Below are 18,433 nucleotides of genomic sequence, written 5' to 3'. Positions count from 1 at the left end.
TGTCTTTTAGTAGATATATGAGAGATTTGCTTTGTTTACCAAATACAGTGAATCTAATTAAATTCGCATTTTAAACATTAAATACAAGTTAAAAAGATATTATTTTTTAATGTATATATTAAGTTTTTAGTTATGATACACCCCAAAATAATTCCGCAGAAATCCGCAGATTTTTAGTGAAATTCTCAGCAGAAATAGCAAAAAATGTCAGCAGATTCCGTCTGGCTCTAATTATACCTTATAAATACAGTTTTTGACACTTTTAACACCATTTGAAGGTTTCAATGTTGCTGTTAAGACTTGTGCAACTGCCTTGCTTCTCTCCTGACCTTGAAAATATAATTGGCTGACTCGTAGAAAAGCTGGATTAAGATCGTGTGTAGGGTCGAATTGAGATCGTGATCTTTTTTCGATTAATCATGCAGCCCTACTGGGCACATTTTCCAATAAGCATGGGTTGTGTAAGTAATTTACTTTTGTAAAGTACAAAAATACCATAATATGTTTTCAGATATTTAAGAAATGTGCAAAATGAACATACTTGTTTTTCTGAAAAACAATGCTAAAGTTAGTTACTCTCCTTTTAAAACGTGCCTTCTGAATGTTTTCTCCATTCTGAATGTCTTTGTTTAGCCCTTTGAAATACTCTTCAAAAATACTCTTGCTCTATTAAACATCACACGCATGGTAAATACTTAAAATATAATAAAAATGTAAAAATTTTAATAAATTAAATAAAAAATCTGATATTTTTGTCTTCAACTGTATAATCAGGCAAAATATAGATGTAAATAAGTGAAGATTTGATACTCAATGCTGGGAAAAAACTCATTCAGAAAAAAAAATGCTTTAAAATGCTGTATGTACTGTAACTGAAATCTACAGAATCAAATGTATTAAGTGCGATAAAAGAAAGACTTGAACATGTATTTTGGATGCTTTACAATAGACTGAAAGAAAAAAAATCCCCAAATTGACTTGACTCTACAGTATGACCTTAAAATACCAGTATGGTACATGCACACACGATGCTTCAGATGTTATTCTACATGTAGCAGAAATTTTAATGGCCAGGAAAGTTTATGTCTGGTGTTTCTCTGAAGTTTGATAAAACAGGAGCTCTGTGTTGTTGAGCAGCACATCAGCTTGCGATATTGGCTTAAAAATGTGCTTTTCTATCTCTGGAAGCAATATGTTATTTGCTCTTGTGCTAAAGTGTAGATAATGCAATCATTTTAGAAGCTTTCTTGCCCTTTCCTCACAAATACCCTTTAAAGTTCATTCACATGACAGATAAAAACAGGCTCATGAAGACAAACATTGTTCACTTTCTAATGCAGCTGTCTTGCTCTCAAATACAGCCCTCTAAATATTGTTTTAGCTGTATGTTATATACAATTACAAATTTATGACAACATTGTCCCAATATTTAAGTGGCAATAAGTAACTGGAAAAACAGTAGTTGGATAGGATTGGTCTTTTTATACAGTTCAATAAACGATACATTCATATTGAGTTACCTACATTTTAAACAGTTTGATTTATTTTGTATGATTTTGTTCTGCCAAGCGAAATTGTTCTGAAAAAAAAAGTGATCTACAGGCGATGTTCTCAAGTGAATGAGTGGATTTAAACAGATCGATTGAATGAACGACTTACTGACTTGTTAATATATTCACTTGTTTCATTCCAGAATGAATCTAAATTTGATTAAACCAGCTGAATGAATGATTCAATTACTCATTCCTAGGTATCGTCACTTGCATTCCAAAATAAGTAGTGACTTGTTTCACTTGAATTAGTAGTTTTGAACAAATTAGTTGAAGGGATCATTCAATAAAACATTCACAAATACAGTCAAATGTAATATTGATAATTTAATCAGTGGTTTTGAACGAATCAGTGATATGAATGATTATTAGGGCGTACTCACACTATAGGCACAGTTGCCTTGAACTGTGCTGAAGCGTGTCCCCTCTTCCCCCTCCCCCGACAGCCTGCACTCACACTGCATTTTACCTTTCGAGCCCGAGCACGCTTACGTCATCAATAATGTGACTGTTCAGTTTAACAGGAAGAGAAGCTCTCGCTCAGCACAGTGAACGCTGCTTTAGTTATATCATTTTGTATTATTTTCAGTCGTTTGGGATGCAGTGACACTAATTTTGCCGAACAGATCCACCACTTTTGATGCTCATAAATGATCATAAAAAACTCATCGTGCTGCACGTATTAGAAGGTTTGCTGAAGGTGGCAGCTGTCGTGCAGTGGGGGGTTTGCATCTTTTTTTTTTATAATTATTTTTTTCAGGGTTTTTCACCTTTATTTGATAGGACAGTTGAGAGTATTGACAGGAAAGCATGGGGAGCAGAGAGAGGGGAAGGATCGGCATAGGACCGCAAGGCAGAATCAAACTCAGGTTGCCATGAGTATCGGAGTGCATGTGTCGGCGCACTAACCACTACACCACTGGCGTCAACGGGGGTTTGCATCTTTAATAAACTATGACAGTTCATGTTCATTGAAAAGTAAGAATGATTAATAAATCCATATGAAACAGTCCCTTAAAAGAGACGTTGTGTCTTCATTTTCACGCTCAGGCACGATTTGTACCAAAGCCCAACCAAACCATGCTCTAGCACACCTCTTCCAACCAGGCCAGGGCCAGACAACTGAACTGCGCCTGGGCCCAATTTGGAGCAGTTTACTCACTTCATTCGCTCGTCAAAAATTCACTTCACAACAGACGCAGATTCGCGTCATGGGCAGGGCTTCTGTCTGCCCGGTGACTCTAGCATAATTGCTAAATGGCTGACATGGATTTTATTGAGAGAACAGCTGTGTTTATGTGCTTTAGGTAAACTGAAAAACAGTGTTGATTCATTTGGAGGCATGCCTGAGTCCACTAGATCCATTCTGAAGTGCACCTCTGTGAGCTCATAAACACCTCTAGAAAATATACCTGGATGATGGAAGCTTTCAGCAATGCTTCAGACTGAGCCAAGCCTAGTTTGATGAACTGTTGTCCGGTGTCGGCAGGAGGATTTCTCCCCGGGACACCAACAACAGGCACTTTGTCCTAATCACTACCCTACAAGAGCAAGCTACTGATTGGTTAACATGGCACGAATGTCCAATTAAGTCAATCGCGCAACACGCTCAAATCTGATTCAAAAGCAGATTCATTCGCGCATATCGCACCTCAGGATGTCTATTCGCCTCTTTGCATTGACTTAACATGTAAATCACTCGCACATCACACTTCTTCCACGTCTGGTGTGAACGCAGCATTAGATTCAGTCAGAGAGATAGTAAGTTGTATCATTATTAAATGAATCAGCAGTTTTGAACAAATCAGTTGAATGAATGGTTCAATGACTCATTTATGAAGACAGTCACGTTTCCCATTTCAAGAGTTCCCACTTAGATATGCTTGCTGTTTAAAGCAGGTTTGCCATGCTGTCCCGGGAGAGAACCCTGAGCTCGGAGATATTTGAGCCCAGGGCTCCCGCCCAGTCAATAGGCATATCAGGAGATCCGAGATCAGGTAGGTCTCGAGAGCTTCCCCTTTAGAAAAAGGAGGAAAAGGAGGAGATGGGGTGGAAGGGGGGTTCTTCCAAATGAAGATAGAGCAGTAGGAAGAAAATGATCCATTTATAGTAAACTAGGATCGCCCTGATTGGATTATTACTGATAACAGATGAGCGGCCAGTCATGCTCAATCGTATCACGTGCTCTACTCGTAATTAGTTTATGAAACTTCACTCATTCCTGTATAAATTCACCTTTTCTACAAATGAATGAATGTTGAATGAACGATTCACTGATAAAACAACTTGTCAATACAGTCATTTATTTTTAGTTCCAGAATGATTGGATTAAACCAGCAGACTCATTCGTAAGTGCAGTTGCTTGATTCATTACTGTTTTCGTTAATATTAATCAGTGGATTAGAAAAAATTGTTTTTTCAGTGTGTCATTTGTATAATCAGTATCATTACTAAATACATTTTTGAAATTTGTACAAACTGATTGATTGAATGAATAGTTTAGCCTCTCATTGATAATACAGGGACTTGTTTCACTTGAATCAGTAGTTTTAAACAAATTAGTTGAATGAACGATTCAGTGACTCATTCAAAAACACAGTCATATAGCTTTATTAAATGAATCTAGTTTTGCACAAATAGGATAAATGGATGATTTAAAGATTCACTCATAAAGACAGAAATTTGTATGGCTATTAAATGATGATTCAATGACTCATTTATAAACACAGTCATCTTTTCCTTCCTAATTTACCTTGGCTGTTCCTCAATATGCGTTCTTTAGTGGTCTTGCGTCCTCGTGTTCTCGTGTAACGTCATCATCAGCTGCCAAAGTTCAGTTCCAATACTCAAGACCGCAAGAACAAAGGACGCATGAAACTTCCCGGATGTGTTCTTGATTTCGAGGACACATCGATGCAAACTTGAGCACAGAATTTGCTCTAGAAGTCTCAGAAGTCATTGCGACTGGAGGTGGGAAGCGCAGCATTTTGTTTAGATTTATTATTAAAGTTCAGAGATATCACTTATTTATCTCAGGAGTTTCCCTAAATGAAACGATGAATATAAACATTACCATGAACATCTTAATAAAGGAATAAACACATTAATGGTGGTTATTTGCTGAAATTCGTATTAAAATCTGTTTTATTTATATTGTGCAATGTATATTAATAAGGTTTTTATGCATAGTATATATTTTGAAAAAGGGAAAAACAATAAATCGCTTTATGAGTGCCGTAATGTTTAAATAATTTTCCATTAAAAATGCGTGAAGGTCATGTGACCATCAGGAAGAATCAGGAAAGAACGCAGCATCTCATTTCTCAGAGGACTCTTTCTGTGTTCTCGTGGTCTCCCAAGTTCGTTCTTCTGAGGACACCTGGCAAGACTGGTCTCCACAAGAATGCAAGTCCATTCTCTGCGTTCTTGGAATTGAGAAACAGGCCTTGTGTGCAAATCAGTTGAATAAATAATTAAGGGACTCATTCATAGTGACTTGTTGCCACCTACTGCAAAACATTATATCAGCCAGAACATGATGCTCTGGTGACAGAATCAGATAAAAGATCAAAACATAATACTACACCAAATGTATACACGTATATAAAAAAGGATCAAACGCAAGACATACTGACAACAAACCACCCAAAATGTTTAGCGTTGACAATGTACCAGCTAGCTCATAAGCAGCGGCACACATATGAAATGCACCTGCAAGGTATCTGCTCCCTCATTAATTTTCTGTTGTGTGGTTTATGGCCTTTGAGAGAGAGTTCAACAAGTCGTGCCCCTGGGGTCGTGTTTTTTAGCTGCTTCTTGTTATGTTGAACATTTTATGGGAGAACGGGGGTTTCCCTGTAATGTTTCATTGCTTGTTTTCAGGAATGCAGCTTTGAAAAGAACAAGCGCTTCTGAAACGGCTTTCCTTTTCGACTGACATCACAAATCCCTCTTACTTTTCACCCTCCTGCCCTCTTACCGCCTGGCTCCTTTCTGGTATGTAACACCCAAACATTTGTGTCTGATGTGATCTGTGCTACTGTAGTTGACCTTGACTTAAAAAAAACTAGAACATATATATCAACAATGAGAAAAATACAGTACTGTATCTTGATCAAGAGGCTGACTCAGAATGAACATGAGTTTTTCGAACCATATTAGGTTGCATATGTAAGAAATTTAACTGTTTGCTGTTTTAATGATGCATTTAGATTTCATCATGTAAATAAAACATTCATGAGGTTCATGCACTTCCAAACTTAAAAGTCTTTCTTAGTTGCAAAGCTACATGTACTCAAATGACGGTTAATTAACGCAGAAACACAGTATTTCAAAGTACTGTTTAGAATCTGAAACTCTTCTGTTTACCAACATAATGACTGTAATCTATGTAGATTACTGTTGTATTATGTTGCAATGTCTCAAGTCTGCTCTGTAAAATCTCATTCCCTGTCATCAGAGGCCCTGATCATGTTATTTTTAATAAATCTGGCAGTGTGTATTGAATGCATCTGTGCACTGTGTGTAAGTCTTTATATTACATAGTTTATGTGATCCTTTTTGAAGGATGAGTCAGATGAACATTGAACTGTCTGCTCTTTGTTAAATATTTAAGATTTGTGATTTATGCTTTAGATTTTGTGGTTTATAGTTTTTTGAGAAACATATTATAGATTTTAAATATATATACAGTTGAAGTCAGAATTATTAGCCCCCTTTGATTTTTTTTTCCCTCTTTAAATATTTCCCAAATGATGTTTAACAGAGCAAGGAAATTTTCACAGTATGTCAGATAATATTTTTTCTTCTGGAGAAAGTCTTAATTGTTTTATTTCGGCTACAATAAAAACAGTTTTTGATTATTTTAAAACTATTTTAAGGTCAATATTATTAGCCCCTTTAAGCTATATATATTTTTTCGATAGTCTACAGAACAAACATTGTTATACAGTAACTTGCCTAATTACCCTAACCTGCCTAGTTAACCTAATTAACCTAGTTAAGCCTTTAAATGTCACTTTAAACTGTATAGAAGTGTCTCGAAAAATATCTAGTAAAATATTATTTACTGTCATCATGGCAAAGATAAAGTAAATCAGTTATTAGAAATGAGTTATTAAAACTATTAGGTTTAGAAATGTGTTTGGGGAAAAAATAAACAGGCGACGCAGTGGTGCAGTAGGTAGTGCTGTCGCCTCACAGCAAGAAGGTCGCTGGTTTGAGCCTTGGCAGGGTCAGTTGGCGTTTCTGTGTGGAGTTTGCATGTTCTCCCTGCATTTGCGTGGGTTTCCTGCGGGTGCTCCAGTTTCCTCCACAGTCAAAAGACGTGGTACAGGTGAATTGGGTAGGCTAAATTGTCCGTAGTGTATAAGTGTGTGTGGATGTTTCCCAGAAATGGGTTGCGGCTGGAAGTGCATCCACTGCGTAAAACAAATGCTGGATAAGTTGGCGGCTCATTCTGCTGTGGCGACCCTAGATTAATAAAGGGATTAAGCCGACAAGAAAATTATTGAATGAATAAAAAAAAAACAAGGGGTGGGGGGGCTAATAATTCAGACTTTAACTGTATATATTTAATACACTGTCAATACACTAGTACAAAGTAGAACAGATAATGACTTCTGCTTCCAAAAATAAGTGTAAAAGTCTAAGCAGATCTGTGGAATAAAGTGAACAATGATACTCTTCCGGTGTCATAAGTGTTACTTCCTGTGCAGGCCTTTTAAAGACGGCTATGAAACCATCTAAAAATAAACATCTACAGTCAGCTGCACTATTCATGCTGAAAGTTTATGTGCACCGTTTTGATCATTAAGTGAGGATGTCATGTTCTTCTGAACTATTATGACTTTTCCACTCTTTCTTCTGCAGTTTTTGTTTTTATTTTTTTCACTCTCAAAAAAATAGCACTTCAATTGAACATGATTCAATCTTGGACAGTTTTCACAACACTGGATGAAGTTAAACCAGCTTGTGTTCATTCATGAAAAGATGGCGTTCATTAAACATGATTTAGAAAATGAATGGTTTTTGTTGAACAAGTATAAATCATGTTAAATGAACACAGCTGGTTTACCACTGTCCACGATTAAATCATGTTAAACTAAAGTGTTATTTGCTTTTCTGGACACTCAATCCACCACCAGTGTGCAGCATCCACCTGGATGACGCAACAGCAGTCATATTGCGCCAGACCGCACAACACACACCAGCTGATGAGAGGGGAGACAGATTGATGAAGCCAATTATGATGGGGATGGTTAGGAGGCCATGATGGACAGAGGGCAGTGGGCAAATTTGGCCAGAATGCCGGCGTTAAATCACTTCTCTTTTAAGAAGGACATCCTAGAATTTTTAATGACCACAAACAGTCAAGACCTCAGTTTAATGTCTAATCCGAAAGACGGCGCTCACTAAGCAGTATAGAATCCCCATCAATATACTGGGGTGTTAGGACCACATAGGCCGCAGGTTGAGCATTTCCTGCTGGTCTCACTAACACCACTTCCAGTGTCGATTTGTCCTACCTTGGCAGATTGTCTTACCTCCCATTCAAAAAGTAGGTAGCACATTTTGATTATATATTGCATTAATAAAGACTTGCTTATTAAATACCTAAGGGAAAAATTAATGCATGACAAAGGCTCATACCCAGAACGTTTGTCTCCTTATCTCTTTCTGTATATTTTTATTTACAGTTTAGCTTACTACCCAATTCACCTATACCACATGTCTTTGGACTTATGGGGGAAACCCATGCCAACATGGGGAGAACATGCAAACTCCACATAGAAATGCCAACTGAAGCAGCCAAGGCTCGAACCAGCGACCATCTTGCTTGGAGGCAAGGGCTACCCACTGTGCCACCTGTTATTTGTCATCTAAAAGTGAAATTTCTGCCATGAAACTCTGAACACTAACTACATGACGCAGGAGATTGATTGCTGCCACCTCGGCAGCCAATGAGCTTGCTCCTCATCAGTTTAAATGCTCTGTGGCATTTTATGCAGTTAAGCGTGGAACGTTTTTGGTGACCCTTCTCCACCCCAGCTCCACCTGTGTTTACATCTGATACGGGGGTTACATATATATTTTGTTTGCAGCAGCAGTGTGTTATATTCTCAGATGACATATGTGTGTATACACTGGCAGTAGCAGGTCTCAGCACTTGCTCTGCCATAATAATCAAAACAGCAACAGCAGCATTGTAGCAGATCTATACCTCCAAGATCAAATACATCAACATTGCCATGTACATATTCATTACCATACTAAATCCTGAGAGTTTTCATGACAGAAAAAAATGAATGGGAAAATACTTCCAGAACCAGTGCTGCTAAAAAGATGAGCATAAACTAGAGCTGGGTGATAAAATCAGTATCGATATTTATTGAATGAACACCATTGTCAATATTGATAAAAAAATATTCGGTATGTAGCTTTGGTATGAAGCGCTATAGTTTTATAAAATGTGGCAGTTGAGCGCTTTGGAAGCAGTGCCAAGCAGGTTGTTGTGGTGGGTGTTGTCTTGTCACGAACGAAAGTGAAGACGGTTGGGGAGTCGCGGAAAAAAGTGAAAGTGAACAGCGGACGGGGGAGGGTGGTTGAGGATAGGGATCGGTAAAATGAGGTGCCAGATCAGATTTCAGAGGTGCCGGATCCGGCATGTTCCTGCACAAATTAAGCCCTTCACCTAGTTATAAACATATTTTCCGACTGCCGCGAGCGCACCGCAATTCATGTAATTAGAACTAACCAATCTGCTTCACACTTTGTATGGAATATACACATTTCAGTAACGGCAGACTAATTACCTCAGACAAACAGCGCATGCAAACACAATTTGTAATGTTGCAATACATATTTGTATAACGATGATTGGTTCCTTTACTTGAAAGCTCAGGTTTGATTATCATAATTTATGTTGACGGAGTTTGAGGCTTATTGTATTATTATTATTCACACCTCAAAGTTTACTTTGATTGTTCAGTATTTACGCTTTACCATTGCACACACTTTGTAACATTTTATATATCAATTTTAAGAGTCTCTTTAACACTTATATTTATTTTATTATAAAGAAATCAGATATTTTGTTTAAAAAATTTTGTTTTTGACTATTAAAACTATTTGCCTTAGTAATGTTTTTAAATTAAAATAAAGTGGTTAAATTAAAAAAATCTTATTATTCCTAAATGTATTGTTAAAAATATTCAATAATTTTTTATATTGAATAATATGAAACATGATATCGTGATAATTAGTTTTTGCAATATCGTCCAGCCCTAGCAGAAACTATAATGGACTACATCCTATGTGAGTGTATTCATTTTTTTAAGTCACATATTGTCACAGGCCGACTAAAGTTTGTAGATTTTTTTGAACATCTCGAATCTAAGTATGTGCAGATGTGATGGAAACTTCAGTCATTGGCATATCTGCTGGATCAGAGGACTAGAGTGCCAGCAAGAGATGTGCCAGCCTCCGGTTCACTCAACCCAAACTACCAACAGTACATTTCCAGCACTTGACAGCATTCTGGCAGAAAGCATACGACAGGAGCACTTTTCCCAGCTAGCAAGAATGTTTAAAATACCCTGGAACCTCAAATACTTCCTGTGATCATGTCATAATAGTCAAAAAAAAAAAGACTGAGGCTTATCTCAACAGTTTATGAGAAACGTTCCAGATCACATGGTAGTCGTGTATCATATTTAACGTGGATGTTTTCACAGTAGCTTGTAGAAGAGATGTTTTAGTTGGAGGCTGACCAAAGCAGCAATTACAATCATTTAATCCAAACTACCCTTCTGTGCCAGTTCTCAGAAAATAAAGTGGTTTGCCAAATTATATCGATGCCACTTTGACATTTTCCATGAACAACCTGCCTTTGAACCCCTCACTGGGTACCGTCATCATCTCTAAACTTGCAAGTTCTGAATCTGTGCAAATACAGTACCCGATAAACTTTTCAACAAGAAACTTTTACTATAATTATGAGTTAGAGAGTGTTTCCTTTGAGACGACTGGGGGATGTCTGCATGTAACAGAATGCCATTTTGAACATTCCAAGTATGGAAGAAGACGGTTCGAAGCAAGGTCTTCTGGGAGATTTGAAGCCGTTGCCAGTAAGTGCTCTAGATTTATGATGGAGATGTTCTTCATGCCAGCGAGAGGGGAGTGGCAGATGCTTAACTTCAGCCTGTCTCGCTCCGCGCTTGACCATTCATCTCCTAATGACTCTATTTTTGGTTGCAGGTTATTAAATTAGACAAAAAGGGCTGAAATGAAACTACAGTCAGCCATATTAGATGAGCAGGATAAAAACAAATCACTTGATGAAGCCAAACATGTTTGAGTCTGAGCTAAAGATGCCTTAGGGTATGTTTATTTGATAACAGTGAACTGAAAATGCTGTATTATATAAGGCAGGCCAGTAGGTGGCGATGTCATTGTGTGAAAAAAAAAGTTCTGTAATTCAGCATATTTACTTGTCGAGTACTCGTACATGCATGAACACATAAGTAGGTGGCCAATAGGTGGCGATGTCTATGTCACAAATAGATGAGCAGGATAGAAACAAATCACTTAATGAAGCCAAGCCCTGGGGGAGGATGTGTTGGTAGGCGACCATTAACCATTTTCCCAGAGGATGACAAGCTGGCAAATCATTGCTGTCACTCTGATACAAGTTGTATTTAGGGAGAAAATTACAAAGCAATGCAGTGTTTGGGTGTTCTGTGTATGTCTGAAATAATTAGGCTACAGAAATGTGTATATTCCATACAAGATGATCGGTCAGTTTCTGTCACATGACTCGAGGCGCGAGCGTGTCACGCCGCTTCTATTGGAACTTGCACAAACTCTAGAAAAGACACGATATGCGAACCGACCCTAAAAGGCCGCCGTCATTTGTGATCTCCAGCAGTTGATCTATGTGCACAGACATGGTGGATTCACCTGATTTGATTGTTGACAAATGGATTGCGGATCCATTCCTTGGCATTTCTCGGGTCCTTCACTGGGCCATTTACCCTTAGCAAAGAAACTTTCTAAAAACGTTTTTTACTCATTTTACAGCTTGTGGGTTAAATTTTGGTGCTCAAGTGACCGAGATATAGCCGACAGAATACAGTCATTTTTAAAATAAAAGATTTTTCAAAATAAGAGATCTTTCATACTCACATAATAAATAAAACTGAAATAATTAATGATTTCATGTGCGGCCCGGTAGCAATTGATTCACAGACCGGTACCGGTCCACGGCCCAGTGGTTGAGAACCACTGCCTTAAGCCGCCTTTCCACTGCACACAACATTTGGACACGACCGTTGGAATATGCCCCCTTGTAGCAGTCTCACAGAATTTTTAGTTTTGTCACTCACCATGGGAGAGAAGCTGTTCTCGCAGTGTCCGATATAAAGGAGTACAAAAGCAAGAGCCTTTATTCTCTGTAGTTGAATGATTGAATAAATACTAGAAACTCATAGACCTCTAAAAATTTTTGAGGGAATGTGGAGACAACATTAAAATATAATATTTTTATTACTCATTTATGAATAGAAATGTTTTCTGTAATATAGACATTTTTTTCTGATTACAAAAATAATGAAAAAACTCCTATTTCTCCTATCTCATGCGCACGGAGCTCCTTGGACAACACTGAAATACATCACATCCGGTCAGCCGGTCGCATATGCTCTAGTTGCAGGAGTTCAAATATTTCAACGGATCCGCAGCTCAATTCGGATCCGAATTTTAGCCTTATAGAGATGATCGGAACTCCACTCAGCTCCCGGACTGCTCTCCATTGGAAATGAATGACTTCCAGTCTGTCATTTGTCGTGTGCAGTGGAAATGAGGTTTTAGGGTATGTTGATATGATAACATTGTACTGAAGGGGCTGTATTATATGTGGCAGGCCAGTAGGTGGCGATGTCATTGTGTAAAAAAAGTCCTGTTATCCAGCACAGATTTACTCTTTGATTTCTAGTTCATGCATGAACACATAATACAAATGCACATCACCATTCTCACTAAATTGCGTTTTTTTTATGCATTTAAAAAAATGTATTGTTCGAACTACTTATTTAAATTGAGCAAATTCTTGAGTTTTTTGGGGGGCGACTTCATTTTTTATATTCAATCTACTTAAATTTGTAAAAAACAAATAAGTTAACCTAATTCCTTCATGTTGTCACAAATCGATTTTGGGGAACCCAGTGTACAGTGTAGTTTGGGTGGAAATAATAGTTAATAAATAATGTCAATAGGCAATCACATTTAAAAAAGTTGCTGCTGTAAGTATTTGAAGAATCAAATTTGTATGTTTTCAAACAAATGATGATGAAAACATTGATGGTTATATTCAGGGGTGGGGTTAGAGACAGGCTTTCCGTTGAAAAGAGCGACATTTTTTTTGTGCAAATGGCATTTTACGAATTTGTACAAGAGAACCACTTGTACAATAATTGTAAAATAATTACATATTCATATATGATGGGGCTCACTGCTTACATCAACGCATATGTTTTGTTGAATTACTTGCTCATTTGATATGCTTATTTGTATGTTTATTCATTGTCAGCTTCTTTAAATGTTCTGCTTTTTTAAATGCTTGGAAAAAGCAAGATGGAGACTTGATTGACCACCAGTGTGTTTATTGTTCATCTGCTTTTCTGTGTTATTGCAATGGCTGTGGTTGTTCTTTTAGATTCATAATAATTTTTTTAATTGGGTCTTTATTGTTATCATCACTGTACCTCCCCTTCGTGTCATTCCTAGCCTTTTTCTCACTCTCTCTTTCAAACATAAAAAGAAGATACACTGGGAATGAATTGAGCTACAATGTGTAGATTTTTCAAAATATCCTTTCTTTGTTTTACACAGAATATAAAAATGAGCATGAATAATTAAAATTTGTTTTGTAAATTATGCCTTTGAATGTTAAATAGGAGCAGGGCACACAAACTCTTCTAATGTTAAACATTCAATAAATAGGGTATATGTCGAGCTAGTGTTCCTATACTCATAAACTTCCGGTGACCGGTTATTGTGAGTTTTTTCCATTTTATACGATTTCTTTTACAGCATTAATGTTTAAATGTAATTACAATGCAATCAGTTAAATAAACTTTGACATTCATTCAGTTGCTCAAGCGTAAAACGAGACAAAAAGCCTACAAAAAGCAGACTAGCGCAGAAGCTTCATTGAATATACTGGGGTAAAATAAATGCTCATATTATAAAGACATGGTGGGGAAAAATGTAATTTAATGCAGTGCTTTTGTACAATCTGAGACCCACTTTATATTGGATATTACTCATCCAGTGGATATGGCTGATTTTTAAAGAAAACAGACCTTAAACGCGCCGATTTTGCAAGTGCAAACAGTTCACCAGAAGCGCTTAACCCAGGTTACTGGCAAATTAAAAGTCCTATTAGCATGCTTCGGCATATACCCTATTCATTATCACTGAGACAGTGCAGGCGTTTAGTACATAAAGCACATACAGAAGGAATGCATTCCTTTCAAAGCCTGAACATAAACCCTTTATCTATGGAAAACCTTCACAGGATTACCTTTAACATTTCCATTTGTCTAATATATAATTAAACATTTTGTAAATTATGAAATATTACTACACTCATCTATTACTGATATATATAGTAGAATCTAAATCTTATATTATACATTTTAGCATATATATTAATAAACTGTTGAAAAAAAGAGTCTTCACAATTATTCGAGCAAAAAAAATAGTTATATGGCATCGCTGCAAAACCTCCCTTTTGGAACACTTTTAGAGTTGGCGAGTGTTATTTATTATCATAATAATATGTAGAATAATATTAAAAAGGAAACAAAAAAACGTTTTACATACATACAGATTTACATACTTATCCAAAAAACTACAGTGTAAGCATGCTAACTACAAGAAGAATCAAAATTCCACATTTGCAATGACTCATCTACAGACATTCTGAGAAAAAAAGATCTTCCAAAGATAATGACACAACAATCCACATACATTGATCAGAGATATTTAAACCATGTTAGACAGCCTTCAAACATGGATGTGCATCCAACGTTCAAAGCATCCACATGTATGCTAACTGAAAACAGATGATTTTTTTTTTTTGGTCTCAAACCAAAAACACCTGCCTGCTCGACTCTATTAGGAATTCACACAGATTAAATGTCACCACTGCAATAAGTACATCTGCGTCTTTCAGGAGTTAGGGTCAAACATAACAATAAATGGTTTAATGGTTACATATTTGGACCAAAAGTTGCAGATTTGAGTCCCGGTACACGCAGGGATTGTATAGGCTTCCTGAATGCCACAACAATGCTGCTCGCTGCTCTGGGTGTTTGTTCATCATGTGTGTTCAAAGCAGAGTTCAAATTCTGAGTATGGGACCCTGCACTAGACCACATCTCATGACTTTGCTTCCCTTAATTGACAGAACCCAACATGCTGAGATAAAAGCACTAAAAGGGATTAATTTTGGCTTGGTCTGTATTAGGGTTGCACGGTTTACTAGTACTATGGTGGTATTGCAATACTATGGCTCCAAAATACTGGTGGTGCCACTGTAGTTTGTAAACGGTAGTATCGTCATTAACGGTCTATCTACAATAGATAATGTTGGATGTGGAAAATTCACTAAAATGCTCACACGTTTGTGCAACAATAGATCATCTTATTTGAATAGTCTGTGGAGCCCATTATTGCCTCATTCAGACTAGCAGTGACTTTCGGTGGTGACCTGCTCAAACACAGGGGTCTGTAGGTATGTACAGCACGAATACAACCGGCCTCCATACATGGAGGTCGCCGGAAGTTGCTCACCCTCTGTTGAAATGAACAGCCGCTTGTTGCTTTGCCGCTGCGAGTCGCTTGTAGCGTAAATGAGGCTTAAGGTTGCAACTTTTCTTATGTTTCAATCGCTCATCTGAATCGGTTCATTTCTGTTTCTCTCAGTATGATTTAGTAACTACAACAATCGCGACAATCTCTTAAAAAGAACGAGTCACAAAGTGAAATTTTGAGTTACTTTGGATTGTTACTCGATAAGACTGAAAAAAAAACAATAGATGAAAAACCCAAAGTAGCAACAGGAAACATTGAAACCATTTTGGACCAATTCATGTAACCTAATTTAGTTGGAAAAATGCTATTTTTGTAACAAATTTCATTTGGTATAATTTGTCTCTTTATTTTAATGTATTTTTGTTGGTCATCTACAAAATAAACAAAAAAATTAATAAACTTTAAGTGAAGAGACGTGCAAATAATATATTTTTTCAATAATAAGGGAATTATGAATTAAATTCAAGACCTATTATTAGGGATGTCCAGATCCGATCACGTGATCGGAAATCAGGCCCAATCATGTGGTTTCAGACTCGATCGGAATCAGATGTTATCTCCCGATCAGGACTGAAATATATATATAGTAATAACACATCTATAGTTATGCGGTGGCACAGAGTTAGACCTCTTTCATGACTCAAACAGAAACAGCAATGCGTGCAGCATGACATCCCTTTGTTGCAGAGACACCATTGGTTAAATGCCAGCAGAGTAGATCAAGGAAGCAGCCTAAAGCAGAAAGCGCGAGTATGTCTGCAGACTGGAGATATTATAAAGCTGGTGACAACAACATTGCCATAGCAAATTGTGAGATGTTTAAACTTGGGACTGCCTGCTGGGTATTTTAAGTTGAGGTGTTATTTGTATTTATATTAGATTTCTCTTATTTGTACTGTCGCACTAAAGTCCAAAAGTGAAGAATTGATGTCATTTATTACTTGATTGTTCAAGCTACCTCACAGAAGTGCTCTGTTCGTTAACAGAGTTGTTGAATGTTAAAATAAGGTGAATTAAATAAAAATAAGGAAGATCCTGGATCAGTTTCAGATTGGGTTTTGGTATCGGTTGATACTCAAATTCAAATGACTCGGACTCTGGGGCAAAAAACTGATCGGGACACCCCTACCTATTATAACATGTAAAATATAGTATTTCTGACCATTTTTTTAAATAATTTGAGTTACGAATTACAGTATTGCTATACTACATAGTATCATGATAATTCAGCTTGTATAGAATTGTAAGATGAATTAATGGTATAGCGACAACCCTATAGTTTTTGACTCTCAGAGTGCAGGTAGTTGTTGATTTGCATTTTTCGAATCACAAAGAACCAGTTTTTGGCTCAAAATCTTTTTTTAATGTTCTGCCAAAGAAAAAGACACCTACATCTTGGATGGCCTGAGGATGAGTAAACTAACGTCATTTTTTCCCCTTTGATGAACTCTCCTTTTAAGAGCATGAATAAAGTGATGGTGTGATGAGCACTGTGAACTTCTTTCTGCAGCTGCATCCACAACTCATTTCCTTAACACAGGTCACAAGTCTGCATCACATGCATTCTCAAGAATCTGAACTCTAGGAGACGTCTGAGATCTGTAAATTTGGTTAAACGGGAAGGGAACATTGATTGCTGTTCCTCGGAATCTTCCTACTGTCATTAACGTGAATTAAATGTTAACATGACATGCATTTAAAAGGTTGCCAGCTTCATGGATCTACAGCAAAAATGTTCATTTATATTTAAAGTTACTCTCAGTAAGTCTTAATTGTTATTTTGATGACTGTAATTCATTCTATTAGTCCTGGGATTTATTTGTACTTCACTGACACCTATTGGTTTGGATGTAGTGGGTATGTTTTAATTCTGGCTTGGAAGTGACATGTAAAGTAAACATAATATTGCATTGAAATTAAAATAATGTTTGAATAGCCTACATAACACAGCAGGTCACATGATCTGCATGGCAGCTGTCAGTCACTAAGTAAAGCAGATGAAACTTTATTTTCAGTCTTTATATCTATTTAAAGAGTAAGTGCACTTTTTAAAATAGATAGATATGTATTTCTTCCTTAAACATATTTTAATTGATTTTAATAGTGGTAATAAATGAGGAAGTAGCGTCTGCTAAACATAAACTGCTCAAAACTAAAAGCGCGATATAGGAGAAACATGCACACAGACACGTTGTACAAGTAAACGAAACAAATTAACAAACATTCGCTTAAGTAACATGATCTCCGTCTACTACATGATCCGTATAAGAATGACTTATGTTCAGAATAGCTTATAACCACTCAGCATTATGTCTAAGTGGATATACCAGATCAATAATGCATTATATAATGCTGTATGAAAACGCCGAGGGCGAAACGCAAGAAATATTGCACGCAGTTTCGCGTTCTGGTTATAGGCATAACAACACACATGTAACATAAACCAGATCAAATGGTACAGAATAAAAGAAAAACGTACCTAGTAGTGCTGCTAGTGTGAACTGATAGACTCCAGAAAGCATCTTCGCGGTTCCCTGTCAGAGCCTGAATGGAGGCTCCTGCTCTTGGAGGCGCAGACGCTCGACTGAACAGGGACTGAGAAACTCGACTCAACTTCTCAGTTAGCTAGAGGGCATTTCCTCTGCAAAGTCCTATCTTACACCTTATGCCTGAACTAATGTTTAATTGAGTTTTATTTAAAGCAGTAGGAGGAACTGTTAGAGGGGGGGTTTCTAAGAGAGTAAGATTCTTGTTCATTGAATACATGTATTAGCAAATTAGAAAAACGTTCTTGGCATTTAGAACAATCGTGTACACGTTTATAAACGTATGCACAATTAAAAAAATGTCAATAATTATATATATATATATATATATATATATATATATATATATATATATATATATATATATATATATATATGTGTGTGTGTGTGTGTGTGTGTGTGTGTGTGTGTGTGTGTGTGTGTGTGTGTGTGTGTGCGTGTGTGTGTGTGTGTGTGTGT

General features: G+C 36.9%; 1 protein-coding gene across 2 annotated transcripts in view; it reads right to left on the bottom strand.

The window, feature by feature from the left end:
* Nucleotides 1–18,047, bottom strand: part of itga1 (integrin, alpha 1) — a 113,548-nt gene extending 95,501 nt beyond the window's left edge. For both annotated transcript variants that reach the window (XM_056466382.1, XM_056466384.1), the window contains exon 1: nucleotides 17,908–18,047. In XM_056466382.1, the coding sequence (XP_056322357.1) occupies nucleotides 17,908–17,950 (43 nt within the window). In that variant the 5' untranslated portion in view covers nucleotides 17,951–18,047. The remainder of the gene's footprint in view (nucleotides 1–17,907) is intronic.
* Nucleotides 18,048–18,433: the final 386 nt, after the last annotated feature.

The sequence above is a fragment of the Danio aesculapii genome, chromosome 10, assembly GCF_903798145.1.
Source record: "Danio aesculapii chromosome 10, fDanAes4.1, whole genome shotgun sequence".
Lineage (NCBI taxonomy): Eukaryota > Metazoa > Chordata > Actinopteri > Cypriniformes > Danionidae > Danio > Danio aesculapii.
Note: the sequence above shows the minus strand (reverse complement) of the source record. Positions and strands in the feature narration are given on the sequence as shown.